The following is a 24,091-nucleotide window of genomic DNA, read 5'->3' on the forward strand; positions in this document are numbered from 1 at the left end:
TCGAGTTGGCATTCATATATATCACGGATATGTGTGATAAATCACTGGAAAATCTCTTAACGTTATAATGATGAATGGACTACAAGTTTACAAGCCCAGCTGGCGCCCTGTGCTGGAAGTGAATCACATATTTTCAGTCGAGATTGATACAATAAGCCATAAATAGTCAACACAGCTGTAAAAGTTTTTCCATGTCTCTCACAGACCTCAACCACCATCAATGTCCACATTGTGGATGAGAACGATAACGCCCCAGAGTTTCCTGAGGAGGAGTATGTCACAGTGCTGAGCGAGGGACCAGACACAGTGGGTGCCACTATCGCCACAGTAACAGCCATCGACCCAGATGAGGGACTGAACGGCACCTTGCGATATGCTATTGCCCATGGCAACCTGATCCAAACCTTTCATATCAACAGCGTCACAGTAAGCCATGAAAACTAGTATACTGTAGTGTTACAAACAACAGCAAAAAAAAACCTAAGTTAACCTTCTGTGTATGATTTGTGTATTTAGGGGAGAATTACTGCGGTGAAGGAGCTGGACTATGAGATCAGCAATGGACACTACGCACTGGTTGTCACAGCAACAGATCAGTGTCTAAACCCTGCTCTAAGCTTGACGTCTAGCACAACAGTAATGATGCAAATAAGGCACACTTTTTTTTTTTTAAATGACCACTCTCTAGATGAAGGTGTTAAACACTCTTCCTCCCTCTTTAGGTGCTCGTAAATGTCCTAGATGTGAACGATGTGACACCCACTTTCCCCAAAGCCTATGAGGGACCCTTCGATGTTACTGAGGGCCAGCCAGGACCTCGGGTCTGGACACTCAGAGCCAGTGATGAAGACTCTGGGCTCAACGGCAAAGTGGAGTACAGCATCACCGGTGGAGATCACCAGAGTTAGTACCGGATTGGTTTTCCATGGGGGTTAGTGATGTATTACTAAATCCTGTACCTGTGAGCCTCTTCCTCTGTCTCTCTGTCAGATGAGTTCATGGTGTCTCCGGTGGAGGGTGAGCTTCGTGTGAGGAAGGATGTAGAGCTGGACAGAGAGACCACGGCCTTCTACAACATCACCGTCACGGCCCGAGACCTGGGCACCCCGTCTCGCAACAGCTCGGTGGGTCTTTACTATATAAAGACACATATATGTGCACACATGCTCACACACACACACACACACCAATATCTTCTAAGTTTCACTTCTGTGCTGTGATTTCGCTTTTACAGAAAATAACCATAAATTGAACACTTTCATTTCCTACAAATTTATAAATAGTACCACTCTCTATCAAATCCATTATCCTCACCTGGCAGTTAAACCTACAATAAATCTCAAAAAGGAGCCTTGGCCTATACACGATGTGGCAATTAAAGCAAGTGTGATTTTACATGTCTGACTGCAACTGCTAATCAACTGTTTGATTAATATTTTTGATGGGTTTGTAAGAAATTGTGTGGCAAAATACATCTTTTCATATGTATTAAAAATAGTCCAACTGAATAAACAGATATGGATCAGACATTTTATTTCTGACTTGACTTGTGTTTACTTCAGGTGGTGGTGGGGGTCCATGTCCTAGACATCAATGACAATGACCCAGTCCTCCTGAACCTGCCTCACAACACCAGTGTGAGCGAGGGCGCCTCTATACACACCTCTGTGGCCAGAGTGCGAGCACTCGATGTGGACAGCGGACGCAACGCGCTTCTCACTTATAACATCACTGCTGGCAACCACGACGGAGCCTTCTACATCAATGACACAGTGAGAGAAAAGGATGGTGTGGTTTAAGCAGAAAACACAGAAAAATACGACTTACTGATGTGGTTAATGTGGAAAAGCCAAAAAAAAAGCCGACATTAGAAGTGTTAGGCTTATGACTGTCACCTTCCAGATTTGATGCCACTTTAAGTGGCCAGTTTAACCTGACTTGGGAAGGTGTTAGTGCTTATATACCCTTGCTACAGATACATTTATAGATCAGCAGATTTTGGCATTAACACAATTGTGGATTTAACATAAATATACCACAGTGTATACAAATACTGCATGTCCTCTATAGAAGGAAAAAGATATATACTGAAGTATTACACGGTTGTACACAGGTGATATGTAAATAAACAAATCGTAACACAAGAATGGATGTCTATGCACACACATGACTTAGCGCTTCCTCTCTGCATCTCTCAGACAGGTGTGGTGCAGGTGAACAGACCGCTTGACAGAGAGCGAGTGGCTGAGTACAAACTCACCATCACTGTGAAAGACAACCCAGAGAACCCCCGCATCGCTCGCAGGGTAAACTCACTAGTACATTGCAAGCGTTCACACATGTTTCCACATAGACAGTTTCACACAAGGCCTACCGACACAATCGTAAATCACTGCCAGTGACATAAAACCTTGTATCTTTTCAAGTCGGCTTTCGGGGAATTCATAGCTTCAGGCAATATTGAATTTCTAGGTTCAAAATGTACCAATTCAAAAGTCTGTGACCATAATGTGAATGAGCTGCACACAGCCACGTGTCATTACTTTAAGTAGAGCAATACACAGTAGTCATTAAATATGTAGGAGTCTCTTCATAAAATTACAACAACCTACAATTATAAGAGAAATAGGACAAATCTGTTTATGTATCCGCTTAGTCATTTACACTAATAACCTGTCATACTTTTAGTACTATTGTAGTTTTTGACCAGGTTTCGTGGCCGCATGTGTTCTGTATTGTAGTAAAAATGAAAAATCTCACACACTTCATTTACTAACTAAAACAATCAGATAGTTGCCACAATGCAGTTGCAAAGTTTTTCTGCAAAATCCTGTAATGCAGCATGCTTCAAATATTTCCTGTGTGTGTGAAAGGTGAGAAACTGTTTTATCCATGAGCTGCAAACAAGTCGACCACTGTGACTGTGAAAGCAGCCTGATGAGGTTTTGCACAACTGCAAAACCTGTGTATTCTTCAGCTTTGTAACATTTTGCCTCTTATGAGCTGATTTACTTATTTTTCCTTCCTCCTCACTCTCATTCTCATCTTTATGCTATACCACACAATCCTTATATATAATCATAATATAATTCTTTCTTCATCCGCCTCTTTCCCCCACTACACCAGGATTCAGACCACTTGGTGATAACTATTCTGGATGAGAATGACAACAGGCCTATATTCACCCGGAGCAGCTACAGGGCTGAAATCACTGAGAACTCTGCAGCAGGTAGCATCCAAGCTGGTGTGTCTGTCTTTCTCTTCTACCTTGAGTGCAGGCAATCTCTAACTGCATCACAGAGCACTTTGTCAAAACACCATCTGAAATCCTGTCTGACCTACTTCCTGACTTTGTTTACACATGGCTCATGTTAAGTGATTTTTATTTCACTCTGAATGTTGAGAAGTGAGATAACTTCAAACTTTTCTAATGGACTTCTCAATTGGATTATTTGGATCCAGAATATGAGTCATAGCCTCTGTGATTATCAGTTATCAGGCATTTGCCCAGATTCAAATCAATGTCACTAAATTGGTAGACTCATCAACAGTTGGCAAGTGACTTGGTATTAAAAAAAATGTAATCCGACTCTGATCTTCTCCACCTGTCCCTATCTTCATCTCTTTCCGTCCTTTAGGCAGTACAGTAACAGTGCTGAATGGGCCGGTTCTGGCTGAGGATAAAGACATTGGACCCAATGCTGTGGTGAAGTACCGCCTGCTGGGAGCAAGGGTGGACCTCTTTGCTGTGGATGCCAATACTGGTAACATTATGACTCCTCCTGCAAGTTGACACAGAGGAAAACTGCAGTGAAAATGTTAACGTCTCTGTAATTCCCTCCAGGTGTGATACTTGTGCGTCAGGGAGCAAAGTTGGACCGCGAGGCGTTTCAGGAGCCCCGGGTAGAGCTGTTTCTTGTTGGGGAGGACGTAGGAGGTTTAAATAGCAGTGTCCCTCTGACAGTTACCATCCTGGACCAGAATGACAACCCTCCTGTCTTCAGCCCATCCAGTTTCAGTGTTCGACTCCCGGAGAACAGCCCCACCGGTACGTTGGCTGGCTTGTAGCTAATGATCTGTTTGTAGGAGTGCGGAGTTCCTTCCTGTGATTATACACTTTGTTCCATTTTGCATTTCCCTGTGTGAGGGTTTAGGGTTTGCATGTTGGGAATGGCATCTAAGTTCTTTCTCTGCCTCTTCCAGGTGTGGTGGTGACTCAGCTGTCTGCCACTGACGCTGACTCCGGCTCCAATGGCTGGCTGATGTATCGGCTGGAAAGCGGGGCTCAGGACCGCTTCGTGGTAGACCCACTCTCTGGTGCTGTCTTGGTGGGCAACAACACCCTCGATAGAGAAGAGCGTGGGTCCTACCGCCTGGTGGTCATGGCAACCGATCGTGGCACACCCCCTTTGTCAGGCACAGCCACCCTGACAGTCATCCTGGATGATGTAAATGACTCGCGGCCTCGTTTTATAGAGCCTGTAACCATGATAAGCGTCAATGAGTCCACACCACCTGGAGTGGTGGTGGCAACGCTGACTGCTGAGGACCCAGATCTGCATCCCCGGCTGGAGTATTACATCATCTCAGTGGAGGCAAGGGATGATGGGAACAACCCAGTGGATGGCTTACAGGAATCCTTTGGCATTGATTTACACACTGGTGAGTCATGGATCTTACTCACATTTAATATCTTGATGTAGAAAGTTTTACTTTCACTGATGATGTAAGAAAGCCAGTACACTGAAAAAACTTCGTCTAAAATAATTAGATGTGTTTCTGTGAATTTTCAGGTGCAGTGTTTGTACGCAACCCGCTGAACAGAGAGCTGGTAGCTACATTTGAGATCATCGTGTCTGTACATGACAATGCCAGTGATGTTATTGACAAGTCAGGGAGTGTTCCCAACGGTAAGTTCATTTTTCATCATGAAACCTATCTTCAGTTTCGTGAATTTAGTTTTCTAAGTTATTTTCACTCGTCTCTCTTCTCTTCAGCGAGACTAACCATCAACGTGTTGGATGTAAATGACAATGCCCCTCGTTTCCGGCCCTTCGGAGTGTCCAACTTCACGGAGAAGATTTTGGAAGGAGCTCAACCCGGCACAACACTGCTGTCTGTGTCAGCTGTAGACCCCGATAAAGGTCCCAACGGCCAGGTCATCTACCAGCTGCTCCACTTGCCCCGAGGGGGATACGTTAGACTGGAGGACCCTTCCATTGGTATGGCACCTAAACAACCTGCTGTAGGCTGCAGATTAAAAATGTATCAAGTTTCACAAGTACTGTATTACTTAAAATGTAATTCCTTGCTTGTTGTAAAATTAGAATATCAGTATTGACCAGATGAATCCAAACTATAACTATCACTGTGTTAAAAAAATTTTCAGGTAAGATTATAGCCAACCAGACGGTGGATTTTGAGCAGGTACAGTGGCTGAATTTCACTATTCGGGCCCGTGACCACGGCACTCCTCCCAGGATCGCTGAGCTGCCCGTTTACCTGCGGATTGTGGATGTCAATGACAACAACCCTGTCTTCCTACAGCCCTCGTATCAGGTACTGAACAGGACATATATATATATATATATTATTCCATTGACTTGTGGTTTGGTCTTTGCATGAAAAGCACAGGTGTAACTAATAACATTGATGAGGGCCCCAGGAATGACCCTCGTTTATGTAATTAGTCACACCTGTGTTTGACAAGTCGTAATGAAAAGAACTGCCACCAAACATGTGGCTGAAAATGACAAGTTAAACTCAAGACAAGAAGCACACTGAAATAGGAAATACATGCTTCTTTTATTCATTTAATGAGAGAGAAGGCCATCATTTTTTAATTATTATCAGAGCACTTTTTTTGTGTGGTATCCACTTATTTTTGCTAATTAACTTTTAATTTCTTTTTTGTGTAAAATTACTCTTCAGTAATGTAGCATATAAATTTAAGTGTTATGTGATTTAGTTCATGTGCACAGTTGCCACTTTTCTATTAATTCAAAACATAATCTTATTCTTTCAGTGTCCCCTGAGCCAAAGTGTGTGTTCATCTGTGTTTGCAGGAGCCTGTGTTCGAGAATGTGAACCTGGGCACCACCATAGTTCGTGTCAGTGCTACGGATGCTGATTCTGGCCTTTTTGCTGTCATTGAGTACAGCCTGGTAGACGGAGAGGGCAAGTTTAGCATCAAACCATCCACTGTAAGTTAACCCGTACATCAGCACAGTTAGTTTGACAGTAACTACGCACTGCTCTTATCTTTGCTCCTTTTTACTTTTTCTGATGGCAAAGCTCAAGCAGAATATTCAGTTCTCTAAATATCTGCTTTAGTTTTAGTCTAGATTTGGGCCATTTCTAATAAAATCAGAATAATCACACATTCATATCACATATAATAATCACAATAATTTCCCAATTAATTTATTCATGTCTTCACTTGAAGTGGGTTTTCTACTTTCAGTGTATTCACAGTAAGTTTACAATTCCATTAATTGACATTTTGCCAAAAAGGCTAAAACAAAGAAGTTCATAACCTTTTGAAGGACTGGGTTCATAAACAAATGTAAAGCAAATTCCACAGAATTTTTCTTTTGATGAACTCTGACTGATAAGGAGTGGTCTGCACTCAGGTGTCATTTTGTGTTTTCAGCAGTGCTGGGTGTCAGCACTGAACCTCATCCTGCCTGGAAATAAAAGTTTAAACAAAGCATTTCAGTGTAATAAAGACAATCTAAATAGTTTATCTCCATGCTCCATTTCTGTCAAACACACAGACTTAAATAAATGTCTTTATACAACCACCACTCCCAGTCAGTGCTTGTACTTCCTTCCTAATTATCCTTTCTCCTCTGTGTCAGGGAGAGATCTACATCCTCTCTCCTCTGGACAGAGAGACAAAGGACCATTACACTCTGACTGCCGTCGCTCGTGACAACCCCGGCGGCAGCCACAGCAACAGACGAGAGAACTCTGTCCAGGTAGAGATCACTGGCTGTAATGAGACAAGAGCCTTATGTGAAGGAGGGTTTGAATACATATCTAAGTAACCTACACTCATAGAGTTGGTACATATTAACACCATCTATAGTGGACCCCAGTGAGAAGCCAGAAGATCATAGATGGAACATGATACTTCAGGTCTATGAAAACCTTGTTTCACTTAGTTTAAGGTTGTGTCATCTGTAGGTTTTGCTGCACTAGTAGAATTTAGATTATTTTGCTGATGAGATAACGTGATAATTGTGACGCCATCTGCCTGTTGCTGCACATCAGGTCCTGGTGACAGTTCTCGATGTCAACGATTATCGGCCACGCTTTACAGAGCGAGTGTTCAACACCAGCGTGTTTGAGAATGAGCCCAGTGGCACGTCTGTGATCACAGTGAGAGCTACTGACCTGGATGAAGGAGAGAATGGAGCGATCCTCTACAGCATGTTGGGACCCCATTCAGGTATGAATACGTTCATAAAGGCCTCAGCTGGTTAGTCTGAATAAACTTTGGGTGCCTCCTGTTTGCTTGGATTACCTTTTGAGATGTGTCAAGAATGTGACTGGAGCCCACCTGTGGCAAATTGAATTGATCAGACATGGTTTAGAAAGGCACACACCTGAGTATGTAAAATCCCACAATTCAAACTGCATGTCAGGACAAAAATCAAGACATGAAGTCAAATAAACTCTCTGTAGACCTCCACAATAAAAATTGTGGCGAGGCATGGATCAGGGCAAGTGTGCAAAACCATTTCTAATGCTTTAGTGTTGCTAAGAGCACAGTGACCTTAATAATTGTGAAATGGAAGAAGATTGGAATCACCAGGACTCTTCCTAGAGTTGGCCGTCCAACCAAACTGAGTTGCCAGGCAAGATGGCCCCAAAAGTCCAGCAGCTTCAGAAGTCCTCTGCAGAGATGGGAGAGCCTGCTGGAAGGACGACCATCACATCAACTCTACATCAATCAGGCGTTTATTGAAGAGCAGCTAGATAAAAGCCACTTTGAATGAAATGCATAGGACAGCATATGCAGCCAAATACAGAGAGGTCCTTGAAGAGAACCTGCTCTAGCATGCACACAATCTGGTGATGGTTCACCTTTCAGCACAATGCTGATGTGGCTTCAAAAGAATTCTCTGACTGTTCTTGGTTGGCCCAACCAAAGCCCAGACTTAAACCACATAGAATATCTGTGGAGAGGCCCGAAGGTGACAGTTTACAGACACACCCCATCCAATCTGACAGAGCTTGGGAGGATCTGCCAGGAAGAATGGACTAAACTACCCAAACCCAGGTGTGCAACACTTAAAGAGACCTAAGAAGACCAGAGGTTGTAATTTCTGCCAATGGGGCTTCTATAGAGTACTGAAATAAGGGTCTGAATACTTTTGTAAATTAGAGATTTGAATATGAAAAATTCTAAAAACGTGGATTCACTTTGTCATTATGGGTTATTGAGTATAGATAAATGGGCAAAAATGGCAAATTTATCCATTTACAATTGAGTCTACAACTCGATAAAGTGTGCGAAAAGACAGCTCAGAATACTTCCTGAAGTCACCACATATCTTTTCTTAGTCCATAAACCTCCTCTCTTCCTTTTTAGATGCATTTTCCCTGGATCCAAACACAGGACTGGTGCGTTCTCGCCGTCTGCTTCAGTCGTCTGAACGTTTCAACCTGACTGTGGTGGCTACCGACCAGGGGCGTCCTCCCCTGTGGGGCACTGCAGACCTGATCATCACAGTCATAGACGTCAATGATAACAGACCTGTGTTTGTCAGGCCAGCCAATGGAACTATCATCCATATCTCAGAGGTATCTGCTGTCACGTGTCTCTGTGCATGTCATTGTCAGTACGTGTGCGCTAGATACCCATTCGGCATCATAAGGTCAGTGTCGGGGGCCAATACCTATCCGTAATATCTGATCCCTACACCAAGGGGCTTTAATAAATAGTTCCACCAATTGATAGACACGGAGTTGTACTGAAAACCATAAACAACAAACAAAAAAAACACAAAGCTCTATTGTTCCAGTTACACAGTTTATTAAGAGAGTTCACACAAACACACAGTGACTCTCTTTTCCCTCCATGTAGGAGCAGCCTCCAGGCCTGCCTGTGTATGAGGTCCATGCAACAGACTCTGATGAGGGTGTGAATGGTGAGGTCCGCTATGCGTTCCTGCAGACTGGAGCAGGTAACAGAGACTGGGAAAACTTCCACATCGATCCCTTGTCTGGAGTCATCACAACAACGGTGAAACTGGACAGAGAAAAACAGGCCCTCCATAGCGTGAGTCACCTCTGTGTGTGTGTGTGTGTGTGTGTGTGTGTGTGTGTGTGTGTGTGTGTGTGTGTGTGTTTATTTTTGTCCTGTTAATATACTGAACTGTGTAGCGTTGTGTGTCTCTAACTGAGTCCAAACAACTCTCTCAGCTTATCATTGTGGCCCGTGACATGGGTCAGCCAGTGCCTTATGAGACCACACAGCCTCTGCAGGTGGCGCTGTTGGACATTGACGACAATGAACCCGTCTTCCTCAAACCACCAGTGAGTATGAAGCGCTCCGAATAATCTGTACATAAGAGCTTATGTTAAACTGTTTGTATGTTTGCCTTTTTTTTTCCTCATGGTCTTTGTGTTGTATGTATGTTTGTGTGTGCATCTCAGCGTGGCAGCTTGCCTTACCAGAAGTTAACAGTGCCTGAGCACTCCCCTCCAGGTACTGTGGTGGGGAACATAACTAGAGCTGTGGACGCCGATGAGGGCTCCAATGCCATCGTCTACTACTTTATTGCAGGTGATGCAGTGATCTTCACATGTAGCCACATGTATCCATTATAGCCAAAATACGTTTGAATTCAAGAAGATTTAGAGCACATCCACGCAGTTTGTCTGGAAGCTCTGGTATCCATTGTGTGGTCAGATTAAAGTCCTCATACTTCAAAAGCTTAGGAATAATGGGGACATTTGTGTAGATCCATCCGTGTTCCGTTTCTATTTAAAGCTGATTCCTTTAGTGATTTGGATGGCTGAACATAAATCCTGTCCATCTCTTCCTGCAGGGGGAAACAGCGATGGCAACTTTGGCTTGAGTCTAGATGGAGAGCTGAAGTTGCATAAGGATCTGGACCGGGAGGAGATTCCAGTCTATTCAATCATCATCAAGGCTTCCAGCAACAGGAGCTGGACTCCTCCCAGGGGTCAGAGGGCAGCACGGGCCAAAGCCCTGGACCCTGCCCGTGACCCCAGCCTGCTGGAAGTCCGCATCGAACTGGAAGACATAAATGATCAGAAACCACGCTTCACTAAGGCAGAGTACACTGCAGGTAATCTGTGTTCTTGCATGTACTGTTTGTGTATGCTGGTCCATGTAAAACCACCATAACCCTCCTTTTTTGCTTCCCCGTTTCAGGAGTTGCAGCAAATGCCAAAGTAGGGTCAGAGTTGATCAGGGTTGTGGCTGTAGATAACGACATCGGCAACAACAGCGTGGTCCAATACCATATCGTTACAATCCGTTACTTCCAGTCACAGAGCAATGGTAGTGAGGATGTTGGCAGCATCTTCACCATCGGTGAGCTTCCTCATGTACAGTATTCAGGCTGTTTTCAGGCTTCCTGTTTAGTTCAACATATTGCCCATATCGTATCTACATGTTACACGCATTGTATTTAATATTGGCTAGACTTTTACAAAAAAGCTCTTTAAAGCAGCTTGATAGTATTTTATGAACATGAAATATACAATATATATATATATATATATATATATATATATATGTATATGTAACTGTATTATGTTTATTTCAAATATCTCATACTTGATACATAATACTGATGAAACAACTTCAAATACACAAAAACAGTTTACACATTATTTAAAAGGGTAAAACTGGTGATATTTTTGTTATTGTCACCAAATCCCATGAAAAGCCCACAACCAACAATTGTGTCTCAGTAGTTTCTGACTTCCCCCAGTTTGGCTGTTTCTCTGAGGTGTGGGTCATTGATGTTTTGTTTTTTTTATATATATTTTTTATGTTTGTTTTTGGACAATGATGGTGGAGCTCTCAGGTGTATCCGGCTCTGGATAAACAGGAAATATTCGTTTGCAGGATACATCAATTGTTGGTTTTGTTTTTTCTTTGGATTTGTTGACAAAAAAAATATGAAATATCGCCACACTTATCCTTTTAATGTCATGATCAATGATTTTACATGTTTAATGTTTCCATTTAAATGCAAAATGAATGAATTGAAATGGCTTCAACAACACTGACTTAACAAGTAGCACAGTCATTCAATAGACATGTACTTTCTTCCCGCGCCTCTCTAATATACAGTTCTCGTTATCAGCACGTTTTCAACACATCACACAGAATGAACTCCTATATTTTATCAGTTTTTATACTGAGAACTTTGCGATGAGTAAAATTCATGTCCTTTGTCGAGACAATATTCTGTCCCATGATTTCCACAGGTTTGACAGATGGTATCATCAGAACCTATGACCTCTTCACCGCCTACAACCCAGGCTTCTTTCAGCTTGAGATTTTGGCGTGCGATTTCGTTGGACACAGCACAACCACCAACGTGAATATCTATATTCTGCGCGATGACCAGAGGGTCAAGATAGTCTTTAATGAGATCCCCGATTTGGTCCGAGAAAACCAGGAAGACTTTGTCAACTTGCTGTCGAACATCACTGGAGCCATTGTCAACTTAGATGACATACAGGTAAGGCTTTCCTATTGGAATGTTTCCCATTTAACTTTTTTTGTGTATGTTGTTCAAACATCTGACATCTCTGTCTCCCTTTCCTTTGATCCAGTTCCATGTGGACAAGAAGGGCAGAGTGAATTATGCGCAGACTGACATGCTGATCCATGTTGTCAACAATCAGACCAACACCATCCTGGATGTTGAAAGGTAAACCTTCCTTAATATAAATAAATCTTGCACTCAAAACCTACATGATGAGACTGTCATTCTAATATTAGATGCATACTAAAGCTTGTCTCTCCTCTCATACTGGCCCCATAGAAATTCTCCAGCTCTATGGTGCATAGATTGTGAGTTTACATGAACTTACCTCTGTCCTGGCCTTTCATGTTTTGCAGAGTGATCCAGATGATCGATGAGAACAAGGAGCAGCTGAGAAACCTGTTCAGAAAATACAACGTTGTGGACGTTCAGCCCGCCGTCACTGACAAACTGCCCGACGACATCTCCACACTGCAGGTCTGTGAGGCTGGGACCTGCAGAAACCCACGGACTGTTGCGGGTGTTTTGTGTTTTGGTGCTGTTAAACTGTCTTTATTTTCCTCTTTTACAGCTGGTCATCATTATCCTGGCTGTGCTGCTGTGCTTCGCAGGAATTTTGTTTGTAACAATGAACTGGCATTATCGTAGAGTGTAAGAATCATTCAGTATTCTATAAAAGGGCAGTTTTGTATTGAAATAGATATGTGTTTTTTGTGTGTACTGAATCAGTCACGGACCATGTTTTCAGGCTCAGTATGAGCAGCCTTATCAACATGTTTATCTTCTCTTGACTGTTGCAGACACCAGAGGAAGCTGAAAGCCATCGTTGCAGGATCAACAGGTGAGAAGTGGCTTTGCTGACGGGACGGCCCCGCCAGCTGTTTACATCAGGATGTAGCTTCTACATGATAATGCAGAGAACAACATGTTACTTAACAAAGGCTGTTTTACTTACAATACAATTATTTATCCTACACCATCCAGGGAACCAGGGTCTAATGGATATCCTGGACATGCCCAACACTAATAAGTACTCTTTTGAGGGGTGAGATAATAGCTCATTTTATATCACTTTGTGTTGTTGTTCTACAAATCTCATTGTCTCAAAATATTCTTTCCAGTTGTTGAGTATTAATCTGAAGATTTTCAGCAAATTCAAGTATAAAAAATATCTTTAATGGTAAATATACGGTATGTTAAAGAAAGAGTTTGACATTTTGGGATATACACTTACTGGCTTACTCGTTATCACCTTGAAGTTGCTAGGCAACCATCGGAGACTGCAGGAAGTCACAGCACTTAGCCACGAAATATTTCCGAAATGTGAATTCCCCATCAAACCACAATATATTGTTTTTACATTTTATTTTTTTGCACAGGTTAACCAAACAAGGTATAACGTGTCTATTTAATTCCCTCTGTTCCATCTAAGGTAACTGCCTGTTGGCTGTGACTACATAGACATGGGAGTAGTGTCGCTCCCATCTAAGTCTCAGCAAGAAATCGAATAAGCGTGTTTCTCAAAATGTCACACAAGCAATTTAACATCCAAAAATTTAATTCAACTTTTTCAAAAAGCACTGGTAATATGCTGTTTGAACTTTAGAGTCCATAACATTAATCTCAAAAAAACAACTGAAAAAGCAGGTCAGTGTCAAAAATCTGATTTGAATTCTGATCTCTGAAGCACACCACAGTTCTTTTCTCATTTTATTGATGATGTGTATAATGCCATTTGCCTCTGTAGGGCTAATCCAGTGTGGCTGGACCCATTCTGTCGCAACCTGGAGCTGGCCGCCCAGGCTGACCACGAAGACGACCTGCCCGAGAACCTGAGTGAGATAACTGACCTGTGGAACAGCCCTGCACGCACTCATGTCAGTACTAACTTTAATCTGAGTTCCTATATATCTCACAACAATATTTTGGGGAGTTTAATAGATTATATTTTGCATCTGCAAGAAAGCATCTCAGAGCAACGCTAACCAGAGTCAAATTCCCTGTATGTACACACATACTTCCAATAAAGCTGATTCTAATAAAACCATCACTGAATTATTCACCATCACTGAATTATTCCTTTCCATTGCCCATTACACAGCTGTACCCTCACAATACTTTTAAGCAAGCACGTGGGTGTTGTCCTCACAGGGTACATTTGGTCGGGAGCCTCAAGCGAAGCCAGAGGATGATCGCTACTTGAGAGCAGCCATTCAGGAGTACGACAACATCGCTAAACTGGGCCAGATCATGAGGGAGGGGCCTATCAAGGTGAGACACCTGCATGTCAGATTACCCAGAGAAACGCACACAAATGAACACGTCCACAGCCAATCTCAGAGGCCTCTCTTTCGTTGGTCATGTACTCTCTCGTTCCATCCTTTCAAAACACATTGGGGGATGAGGTCAGAGGACGGAACCTAAGACCTCCACGAGTCCTGTGAAGAAAACAAAGAGAGAAACCTCAAAGACTTGAAGATAGGCTGTTGAGACCCAGATGCTTAGATCAGGGGCAAGAATCAATGCTGTGGATTCTCATTTATGAAGACTCTATGAGACTCTGTTTGATCCTAACTGCTGTCCTGTCAGGGTTCCCTGCTCAAGGTGGTCCTGGATGACTACCTGAGGCTGAAAAAGCTCTTTGCAGCTCGACTCGTCACCGTATCCACCAGCCAAGGAGATCACTCATCAATCACTGAGGTGGGCTCTGAAAAACGGATTATCAATCTGCACCCGCGGCTCCTGTCTGACACCGCTGGAGAGTGATCTTGCATTCCTTTGATTTCCCAGTCTGACGTCCTGTCCGCCGCTCTGGTGTGGCACCTCTTCTTCACTTCTGCTTTCTCTGCTTCCTTGAACCAGACCATGGGTCAAATAGAGTTTTCATTGTTTAGCTGAGGATGAAGTTCACCATAGAGAATTTCCCTGTTTAGAATCACTGGTAATTTTGCATTAAAAGAGCAGTTTCTACACTATATTTTTCTGAATTGCTTTGATGTGGAAACTCCCACCTTTGCAGTCCTCTCAAACAAGTTAATGCTAAGAATTATTGACAACTATTTAAACCAGGTCTGGTGTGGCATCCGTTATTCTCTGCTGATCTATTGTCTCACTACATTTACAAGTTGTTGTCTTTTACTCCAAGGGATCTACTGTTTTCTCTCCTGAAAGGTTTCCCTCTACTGCTTTACCTCTGTCCAGCCCTTCCTCAAAGCTATTTCTTACAAATCTGCTGTATTCCTGTCAACTTGATGCATTGTATAAAAGCTGTTATTCAGCAGCTTCATTCATTCTCATCTCATCAGTTCTTCTCCTCCTCTCCTTCTTCATCAGCTGATCCAGAGCGATCTGGACGACGACGAGGACGAGCGTCTGGGCATGGGCGGAGGTCGCGGTACTCTGCGTTTCAAGCACAAGCTTCCTGTGGAGCTGAAGGGTCCCGAAGGTGTGCACGTGGTCCACGGCAGCACAGGTACCCTCCTGACCTCTGACCTCAACAGCCTGCCAGAGGACGACCAGCGGGCCCTCGCACATTCTCTGGAGGCACTGAACGCTGACGGGGGGCTTTATTGTGAGCGTAACGCCCGCACAGAGTCGGCCAAGTCCACCCCGATGCACCGCCACAAGGACGGGGACACCGTGCCGGAGAGTCCCCTGGAGATCACAGAGTTATGACTAGCCGAGGCCTCGCTGGTCTGAGCACAACCATGACTCGTGTGTGTCCTTGTGCCTCCACACCGCCAGCCTGACAAGGTTAGGGAGGACTGGAGGAGGAGTGTGTGTAGTCTAGGGAACCTCATCAGCCAACCTCAGTGCATCAGTGAGACAGCCTGCAAGAGGATTTACTCTGGGTTGGTTTGAGTGGATCTTGTGTTGTAAACGGTCCCACTGTTGGTATTCAAGAGAGGGCTTCTTCAAATTTAGGGAAATGGAAAATCATAAGTAGGGCACTGGTCTTCAGTGAGACAAAATCAACTGATGTCATTGACTTTCATCCAAAGAGCTGAGTATAAAAGAAAGATTAAGCCTCCCTATGGGAGAAGCTTGTTGAACCATGACCTTATAATCGTCAACTGTGCCTCATTCTCACTAATCCTGTTGAAGTCATACCTGGACTGCAGACACTCATACAAACACAAATACACACACTCAAGAAAATTAAGCTACACACACTCAGACCAGCGGATGGCCATCAATGGGACACTGAGATAATGACACAATTCCTTATCGTGTTCTAATATTTTTTCTTTTTGCAAAAACGATGCAATCAATGCTGAAGGAGTGAGGACGGAACAGTCAGACTTTTGTCTTTCAGATATTAGATACATGTTGGTGTGATATTATAGATGGACTTTAAAATGCAGACAAGAGCACTTCCACTATTTTCCCCAGTGATGCTTAATGAGCGGAGGTTTCACCTTGAAGAAGAAGGGCCCCTGCGTAATTGTTAAAGTATTGTAGTAGTTTGATGGAAGAATCTTTCTGGATCAATAGCAACATGTCAAAACACTCCCTGTCTAAAGGGCAGCTCTGAACATTCAGACCTTTGTCCTGCTCTCCATTTTTAGCATGGACTCAGTCATGTACGAGGAGACTCGTCACTGAAATGTTGAATGAAGATGAATGAACATTGTCTCAGACTGGAGCCACGTGAAGAAAAAATGAAACTTTGAATCTTTTATGCGTAATTTGATATTAAAGGCAGTCAAAGAAAGCCTTGGAAATGACTTATAAATGGAATTTAAAAAAAAAAAAATGAATTATCCTGTTTTTATAGATATAAAGATGGCATTGTGCCCACAGAGACTTTACACTGCCACCTGAGGGAGTAAAAGAGTCATGCTCAAAATGAGCCATGTTTGCTTTATTTTTTTATTTTATAAAAAAAAATAAAAAATGTGATGGAATCAAAAGATATTTTTGAAGAAAAATGCTGGCTTCCCAAAATAGGTAGGGAATAATTTTATTTTGGATGTTTGGAGTATGTGTATATTGTGCTATGGTGACATGTCGTTCTGTTTTCCTTTATATGACAACTGACACTGTTTCTGATGAGTGGTGTGTTTTTAAAATTAATTTTTTATATTCCCATTTTGTAAGTTCTTATTTCTTTGTCATTATTATCACCAGCCCCGAGGTCTGTGTTGGGAAATGTTGTTGGATGATATGTGATAATAAAAGAAATATGCAATGGCCTCAGTCAGTGGGATGACGGGGAAAGCAGCGAGATACAATGCCGCACCAATGCAGCAGAGTAAAGGAGCCTGGCAGACACTAAGAAAAGTCTGGATTCTCAGAAAACTTAATGACTCATGGCACCAGTAATTGTCTCCCTATGACAATTACAATGACTTGTTCTAGGCTGACTTCTCATGTACTCACAGGTCCAACATTTACAGACAATTCCAGACACAGACTCCAATAATAATGTGCCCAAAGTACATTGAATCGTGATGACTTTGCAGAAAAAAACACCATCTTAACATGTCTACACGTGTCATTTCCCTTTACTATAAATGTAAAATTCAGTGTGTCAAAACTTAGCATATGAGGCAGTGTAGGGTCTTGGCAAATACTGCTGTTTAGTGGTTGTTAAGAGTAACTGCGGAGGAACAAAAAAAACAATCATGGGTTTTAGCATACCACTCCATCCTTTTATTGTTACCATGTTATATAGAAAAGTTTTCATCAATAATAGTTGTCAAAATGCTCAAAAGAGACTCAGGGTGCAGAGGACTCGGAGCTCTTCTTCACTGCTGGTGGTCAGACTGCTCGGGTCGTGGTGCTTGCTGCTGCCGCAGTTGTGCCAGTGGCGGGCATTTTCTTCAGTGTCCTGTTCAGCTGTAGAGAGACAGGCAACAATTTTTTTCAGTCTTTGACAGGCAGCCTTATGACAAAGAAATGATTTAAGAAGAAGGGTAGCGATAGAACTAACCACTGGCCATATATTTTTTCTACATCAATGTCAGTAACAATACATGGCTTTAAAAATCAAATCTTTTTTTCTGAAATAAAATTTAATGCAAAATGTATTAATTCATTAACAAAAAAAACTTCTAATTTCTTAAAACTAAAAGCAATTTCAAATTCCTGTACTCTTCCATTGTACCCAAAAGCAAAACTGATCACTACTCACCTCCTCAAACTTGTGAATCTGTCTGATGAAAAAGTCTCCATACCGGCGAGCAACTTTAGTGTCAGCAATGTGGATCATGTCCTGTGGAAGTGTTACAGAAAAATACAGAACTACTTAAAACAACATGCGTGAGCCATATAACCCCCTTATATTATTTACATACAACATGTGCAGTGTTTCAGGACCGCATGGTCCATCTGTTCCCTATTTATACTGTGTGACAATATAGAAAAGTCAAAGACATGTTTATTGAACACACCTTGTCAATGTAGAAGTCAACCTCAGACGCAGACTGGAACTCTCCATCCAGAGCTGAGATGCCGCTGGTCCACACCAGGTTCTTCATTTTGTGTTTGAAGACGAGAAGCTGAATACGGAACTCCTGCTCAGTCATGTCCAGGAATCCCGCCAGCTTGGCTACTGGCATGGTGGTGTACAGTTTCAAGAAGCTGGAAGACACATTGGGATTTAGAGGACATGTAAAGACATCCTGCTACCACATACAAGTCAATGGGCTTCTAAAAATAAGTGTTTCTGAAGGGCCAGATGGGTGGAAAAAACAAAAGATGTCCTACACCACTGCATCCAAAATTTCATTGTTTTTAGTTTTAATACCACTCAGTACAGGTATATTAACAATTCCACACACTCACTCACACACACAAGATAATAGTATGCTCTACCTGCGGATGGTGGAGAGCTGGGCCTGCTGCTGTACCTCCTCAGCAAAGACCTTCAGCTGCTGCTGGAAAGGTTCTTTGTGGTAGTTGGGGTGGACGTTGTCGTAGTTTGGCACCACAGGTGACAAGAACTTCGGACAGGCAAAGCTGAACAGTTCCTCAAAGACCTGCAGGTCTCTGATACGGAAAAGAGTTCACTTCATTAAAGGCGGTACTGCTGCTGCGCGCCACATGTAGGATGTGCAAAAATACCGCTACTAATTCCCCAAAACCTCAATTGAGTTAAATCTGGCCAAGCACTCAGACCCCACAATCAAATAGACACATTTTGTCCTTTGTACCTTACAGCATAACAGTAAAACATTTTATTTCTGTAATTTATGTTAATCTTGACAAGACAGAAAAGACAAAGGAGATTTTCTCTCTGTTGTTGGTCTTGTAAGAGCTAAAGGATTACACAAGAAATAACATGAATCTCCAAAAAGAGGCTGGACATCAAATACATTTGCTCCAGTGTAATGTCATGAATCTCTTTCTTACCCTTTCTGCATTCGCAGCATCTTGTCTCCGTACTTCTCCCTCAGCTGGGTGTGAATGCTCTCATCAATGCGCATCGGGTACATGGTGAGAGCGATGGCTAGCAGACCATGCATCTGCTCATTTTGTTTGTTAATCTACAAATAAATACAAATATAAAGACACTAATTGACTCTTCAGATATGTCAGCTTTCAAAAAGGCACCTTTTGAAAGTGAAACCAAGATGAGCACAGAGGTGTATAATTATCAACTAAGATAGATGTCTCCTAAAACTTTACAGATACTTAAAAGAAAAATTGTATAAAAACAATTACAAAAACTGAATGAAATAATGAATACATACATCACTGGATTTTAGAGGCAAATAAACAACCCTGGTTTTCAGACACCATTAGATGTCAACAGCAAGAACAACTTGATAGTTTCAAGTTCTTTAAGGGGGATGAGGGGGATAAGTGGAATAACGGATAACTTAAGCTAACAACTACACTGTTATCTAATAAGCACTGCTCTGACTGACCATCTCATATTTATACGTTGACCTCTGGAACATGTTTCTCGTCCTCTGGATGTAGAGCAGGATGTTGGCAAAGACTCGAATGGCATCCTGGTAGCGCCTCATCATCAGGTAGGCAAAACCCACATAGTAATAGGTGGTGATCTGGCACTCGGGTACACGGGAGTACATACTCTGAAAGACCGGAAACAAAATAGATAAAGGAGCGTGGACTAGACAGTATAAAAAAACAAGAAGATGTGGTCTAAAACCAATGGAATATAGCTTTAAAAAAAAATACTGAAAAAACAGAGAAAAAGTAGTATCATCACCAGTAGTACAAAGGCATGTTCCTCTATACATTAGATCTTACCTTCTTGTTGAGCTCAATGTTCTCTAGGACTTTGATGGCTTGGTAATAATCACCAAGCAGAGAGTGAAGCCTCAGGAGCCCCACCAAGCTGAAGTAACCCAACATCTTGTACAGGGAGTGACGCCCATATTCTCCAGCCACACTCTCTGGGTCTCCTGCAGCACGCCAACAAATATACAGATTATACATATGTTAGCTGCCTCACATAATGAATACACTGAAGTTAATTTCAATGTACTCAGTTGAAGTTACTTAAACACTAGAAAAGGACCAAACTAATACAACTACAGTTTTACAGAACTATACATCTACAGAGAACCTAAACTGCACCTTACTGTTGTAACTTTAACAAGGTCTAGGGTCTATTAATTTAAATAATTCTGCAAGACAACAAATATCTCCAAAGATTTCTTCTTTACCTCCGCTGGTGTACACCTCAAGCTGGCGGTTGATGTTGCTCTTATCCACCAGGGAGTGGAGAACGTTGAGGACGCTGTGGACGTTCCAGATCTTTGGGTTGTTCCTCAGGAATTCGATCTCCTCCTCTGACTTCTTGGCTGTCTTACAGCGGTACTGACTGAAAGACTGGAACTGAAGAGGGGTATCTGGGTTAATCGCATGTAAACATACTTTCTACGGGATGCTAGATAGGAGTGATGTTAGCCAGACAGGCCATGTCGAAAAAAGCCAGAGGGAAAACTTCCCTCAAAATGGCTTTTATTCTATCACCGACTTTTACATGTTTGTCCATTTGTTATGGGCAAGTCTTGTTAAATGAGGATACATAAAGAATATAATTTACTATACCTGGTAGATGAACTCATCAATTATGTCCCAGAGCCACTGGTTTGGCAGCTCCAAGGGGGCTGGGCCATCAGCATCTGTTTACAATCACAAACATTCTCCTGTGACTCATCTTTCATCAATTGTTACGTTACACTTAATGTGAGAAATATTCTTGAAACTTACTGAGAATGTAGTTGAAGAGGTTGCAGTAATTGTAGTACGACTCAAACCTCTGGTCCAGAGTTGGCCCGCCCTAATTATCAAGAAAACAATACTTAGAACAAAATCCTGGAAAGGTTTTCGCAGGTTTCTCAGAAATAAAAGAGGAGGTCGATAACAGTTTATACTGAGCAGTTACTCACGCTGACTTTAGCGTAGATGTGTCTGTAGTACAGCTCCTTATAAAGGATGAGGAACACAGCATCTGTTAGAGATGAGAGGCAAACAACAACATGAAACATTTCCAATGCTGAACCACACAGGGATGACCTCATTTATCAGTAGACTGCAAAGCCTGTTTGAAAGAATAACACAGGTTTGTCAATTAATGCAACTGTAAACACAACAACATAATCGAAATCCACATTATTCTCTTGCCTTTAGTCTGATTGTACAATGACATGTACAAGTATCAGCTAATAACAGTGGAAACATTGGATGAACGTATATTTCATTTATCACAAGAAAAAGTTCAAGAATGACAAAATTTCTACACTGAAAAACAAACGATGGTGTTAGCTGCAGAAAAAACAGACAGAGGATTCACTCACCGTTGCCAACAAGTGATGCGATGCCCTCAGCCTCTGGCCATGGAGATGTCTTAAAGAAACGGTCAGTCAACTTGTTCCAGCTGAACCAGAACAAAATAGAAAAGGTAAGATACTCACCACACTAACATACAGATCTAATGTATCTGCTAAAAGAGGCAACAGCATCACAGTTTGGGGGGTGGGGGTGGTGTTACCTATTCTCATAGACGTCCTGAATCTCATAGATCTTCTGCTCAATGCTCTCGCTGGAGACACGGTTGGACTGCAGTTCATAAACTTTCTGATCGATCAAGTCAGAGATGGTTTTGTGGAAATACTGCAGGAAGTTCTTGATCACCTCTGGAATGACGTGGTAGGTCTGCTGCTCATACTGCCTCTCATAGGCCAGGTCGGCTTTAGGATCACCTGCAGGGAGATGGGAGAGTGAGGATGTGACACTGACCCACTGTAACAAGAAAAGTTTATACATGAATGTTGACATCATGCATTAAGATAAATGAAGATAAATAGATGTTTGTACTAACCGGTGTGCAGGTCGTAATCGTAAGGATCGTACTGCGAGGAAACAGAACAGTTAGACATTTTTTTTACTAATGCAAAGATAACATCTGTTTGTCAGTCAGGCAGTCATCAATTACATTGCCTACTTTGTCTAAAACGGTATCCTCTACCTAACAAGGAAACAAAACATTACAGATGCTGTGGTTTATTGGTTGCACCCTCTTCAGAAACGACAATCATTTTTATCATGCTAGCTCATCCCAAGCTACTGTTATGCCGGTTGACTTAAGCTAGCTATGCAGCTAACTGGCTAACCGGCTACCGCTAGCCAGCGTGTCACTATTATCATTAAAATGCTCAAATGTCTGCAAGAAAATTATGTATACTGACCTCTTCTTCGTCGTGGTATGACATGATGCTACTTATTAGTCCAAGTACGTAGATACCGGGGCGAAACAGGAGAAAGTGTGTTCTGCTAGCTAACGCAGCTAAACCACGCAGCTGGTACTGGAGAGACGACAGGGAACGGAAGGAACAAGCTGTGACGTACGAGTGAAACACAGCAGCATTGAAGCATTGTGGGAAATTGAGTGTTTGTGATAAATTTGGTCGAACGACAGTTGAAGAAGCCTTCCCTTTTTTAATCAACCATATTTTCGACTGATGTGTTTGCTTGATGAGCATCACCTGTTTTTCTTTTCTTCCCTGTCAAATAACTGCCCTTATACTTGACATGTCATTTTGCTTTTTAAGTCTTGCTAAACTGTCTCCAGCTGTCAACTCACAGTTTTCTGCAGCAGATATTTTGGCTTGTCGAAACATTTGAAACTAATTACATTAATAAAACATTTTGGCTTGTCATGGCAGGAAAATCAACACTGTTGTAAACATTAATTGCTCTGCTCCTGTAAGCCAAGCCAGTGAGGTCACATGCACAGTACAAGCGCCTTGAAATGTGTACACCTGTCAAAATGTCTGCCGTGAAAAGGGTCAGTTATGGCTTCATTTAGCAATTGAGTATAAAGAGTTAATAATGTTAATAAGTTAATAGCCTTATCAGTTACACCTGGGTTTGACAAGTCACATTTTGGGACCCATCATGAATCATAAATCAACATCATCGTTAGTCTTACTTATTTATTTCTTACTGTCTTTGCTGCCTTTGAATTTAAACATAAAAATGTGCGATTATTAGCCCACAAATGGGACAGTGATTTAAATTATCACTGCTTTATAAAACAGTGATCAAATCACTGATTGGCTGATTTGAATTATATAAACAAAACAAAGTGTGATTCGTGCAGCTTGCAGAATATAAAAGTAAATGGCAAACAGTTTACAGTATCCACGGTGATGATTATACAATATGCAAGGTTAAGTGGGCTGTGAGAACTTGTAACTACTCGTATATACCATTAGGTGGCGTTAAAGTCACAAGGTGTATTAATGAAGAAGGTTCAGATGGCCACAGGCTTGTCAAAGCTAAGTATGTAAAAAGATTAATGTGTGTATATTGACCATGTCTCATCCTCCAGCTTCAATGTTGATCATAATCGTTTAATACTCGGAAATGGTTTGGCGTCCACTGCTTTGCGTGCAGTGTGATATTTAAACCAGTCAACAGGACAGACTGCTATATTATATGTGCTTTAGAATCTATAGACCAGATTGTATCGCATGTTTGTGTATTGTGTTCACTTAATGGGCGTTGGATAACTGTCCTAGACAAAGGGACAGAGATTGAATCGAGAAATTCCAAAAGGCTATACTGAAGTTCGTGTGTGTGGAGTGTCCAGTAGAATGAGCATTTGAGCGCAAACTTCGTTTCCTCTCAGACAGAAGCCTTTCTCATCCAACCCTCTCTTTACCAGTCGGACATCATCACAAGGTCCTCTGAAAGATGGGATTGTGGTTGTGGTTTTGAAGGAGAAGGAAAGGAAAAAAAGGGTGAAAGAGAAGAATACCTGACGTGTTTGCCTCAGCTACCAGCAGCAGACGGAGTCCCTCTAAACCTACACCTACCTACCTACCTACCTACCGGCTGGGGAA

The 24,091-nt window shown here is 42.1% G+C and overlaps 2 protein-coding genes across 5 annotated transcripts in view; one reads left to right on the forward strand and one right to left on the reverse strand.

Annotated features, from left to right (window-relative positions):
* Positions 1 to 16,957, forward strand: part of cdh23 (cadherin-related 23) — a 162,871-nt gene extending 145,914 nt beyond the window's left edge. Inside the window, exons 38-69 of one of the 3 annotated variants that reach the window (XM_056394811.1) lie at positions 205 to 426; positions 517 to 636; positions 723 to 903; positions 991 to 1,124; positions 1,563 to 1,772; positions 2,199 to 2,306; positions 3,127 to 3,229; positions 3,639 to 3,764; positions 3,845 to 4,048; positions 4,204 to 4,662; positions 4,794 to 4,910; positions 4,998 to 5,222; positions 5,390 to 5,559; positions 6,066 to 6,203; positions 6,861 to 6,980; positions 7,276 to 7,453; positions 8,600 to 8,811; positions 9,095 to 9,289; positions 9,433 to 9,546; positions 9,667 to 9,796; positions 10,062 to 10,325; positions 10,412 to 10,573; positions 11,479 to 11,735; positions 11,830 to 11,927; positions 12,119 to 12,239; positions 12,334 to 12,413; positions 12,563 to 12,603; positions 12,747 to 12,807; positions 13,510 to 13,639; positions 13,914 to 14,033; positions 14,352 to 14,462; positions 15,096 to 16,957. In XM_056394811.1, coding sequence (XP_056250786.1) covers positions 205 to 426; positions 517 to 636; positions 723 to 903; positions 991 to 1,124; positions 1,563 to 1,772; positions 2,199 to 2,306; positions 3,127 to 3,229; positions 3,639 to 3,764; positions 3,845 to 4,048; positions 4,204 to 4,662; positions 4,794 to 4,910; positions 4,998 to 5,222; positions 5,390 to 5,559; positions 6,066 to 6,203; positions 6,861 to 6,980; positions 7,276 to 7,453; positions 8,600 to 8,811; positions 9,095 to 9,289; positions 9,433 to 9,546; positions 9,667 to 9,796; positions 10,062 to 10,325; positions 10,412 to 10,573; positions 11,479 to 11,735; positions 11,830 to 11,927; positions 12,119 to 12,239; positions 12,334 to 12,413; positions 12,563 to 12,603; positions 12,747 to 12,807; positions 13,510 to 13,639; positions 13,914 to 14,033; positions 14,352 to 14,462; positions 15,096 to 15,437 — 5,253 coding nt within the window. In that variant the 3' untranslated portion in view covers positions 15,438 to 16,957. Of the gene's footprint in view, positions 1 to 204; positions 427 to 516; positions 637 to 722; positions 904 to 990; positions 1,125 to 1,562; positions 1,773 to 2,198; positions 2,307 to 3,126; positions 3,245 to 3,638; positions 3,765 to 3,844; positions 4,049 to 4,203; positions 4,663 to 4,793; positions 4,911 to 4,997; positions 5,223 to 5,389; positions 5,560 to 6,065; positions 6,204 to 6,860; positions 6,981 to 7,275; positions 7,454 to 8,599; positions 8,812 to 9,094; positions 9,290 to 9,432; positions 9,547 to 9,666; positions 9,797 to 10,061; positions 10,326 to 10,411; positions 10,574 to 11,478; positions 11,736 to 11,829; positions 11,928 to 12,118; positions 12,240 to 12,333; positions 12,414 to 12,562; positions 12,604 to 12,746; positions 12,808 to 13,509; positions 13,640 to 13,913; positions 14,034 to 14,351; positions 14,463 to 15,095 lie in introns of all 3 variants that reach the window. The other 2 variants (XM_056394808.1, XM_056394809.1) reach the window with 2 other exon arrangements.
* A 433-nt stretch (positions 16,958 to 17,390) lies between these two features.
* eif3s6ip (eukaryotic translation initiation factor 3, subunit 6 interacting protein) lies at positions 17,391 to 22,590 on the reverse strand. 2 transcript variants are annotated; one of them, XM_056394812.1, is made up of 15 exons: positions 22,433 to 22,590; positions 22,066 to 22,096; positions 21,736 to 21,946; positions 21,542 to 21,621; positions 21,134 to 21,195; positions 20,955 to 21,024; positions 20,793 to 20,866; positions 20,405 to 20,576; positions 19,986 to 20,140; positions 19,637 to 19,807; positions 19,119 to 19,252; positions 18,582 to 18,755; positions 18,158 to 18,347; positions 17,899 to 17,979; positions 17,391 to 17,603 (listed from the first exon to the last, which is right to left on the reverse strand). In XM_056394812.1, the coding sequence occupies exons 1-15, from the start codon at positions 22,454 to 22,456 to the stop codon at positions 17,526 to 17,528; spliced, it is 1,707 nt and encodes a 568-aa protein (XP_056250787.1). In that variant the 5' UTR covers positions 22,457 to 22,590; the 3' UTR covers positions 17,391 to 17,525. The 2 variants fall into 2 exon arrangements, with proteins under 2 accessions (XP_056250787.1, XP_056250788.1); XM_056394813.1 differs by lacking the exons at positions 21,542 to 21,621; positions 22,066 to 22,096; positions 22,433 to 22,590 and having other exon boundaries at positions 21,736 to 21,814.
* Positions 22,591 to 24,091: the final 1,501 nt, after the last annotated feature.

This window comes from Seriola aureovittata, chromosome 14, assembly GCF_021018895.1.
Source record: "Seriola aureovittata isolate HTS-2021-v1 ecotype China chromosome 14, ASM2101889v1, whole genome shotgun sequence".
NCBI classification, from domain to species: Eukaryota; Metazoa; Chordata; class Actinopteri; order Carangiformes; family Carangidae; genus Seriola; species Seriola aureovittata.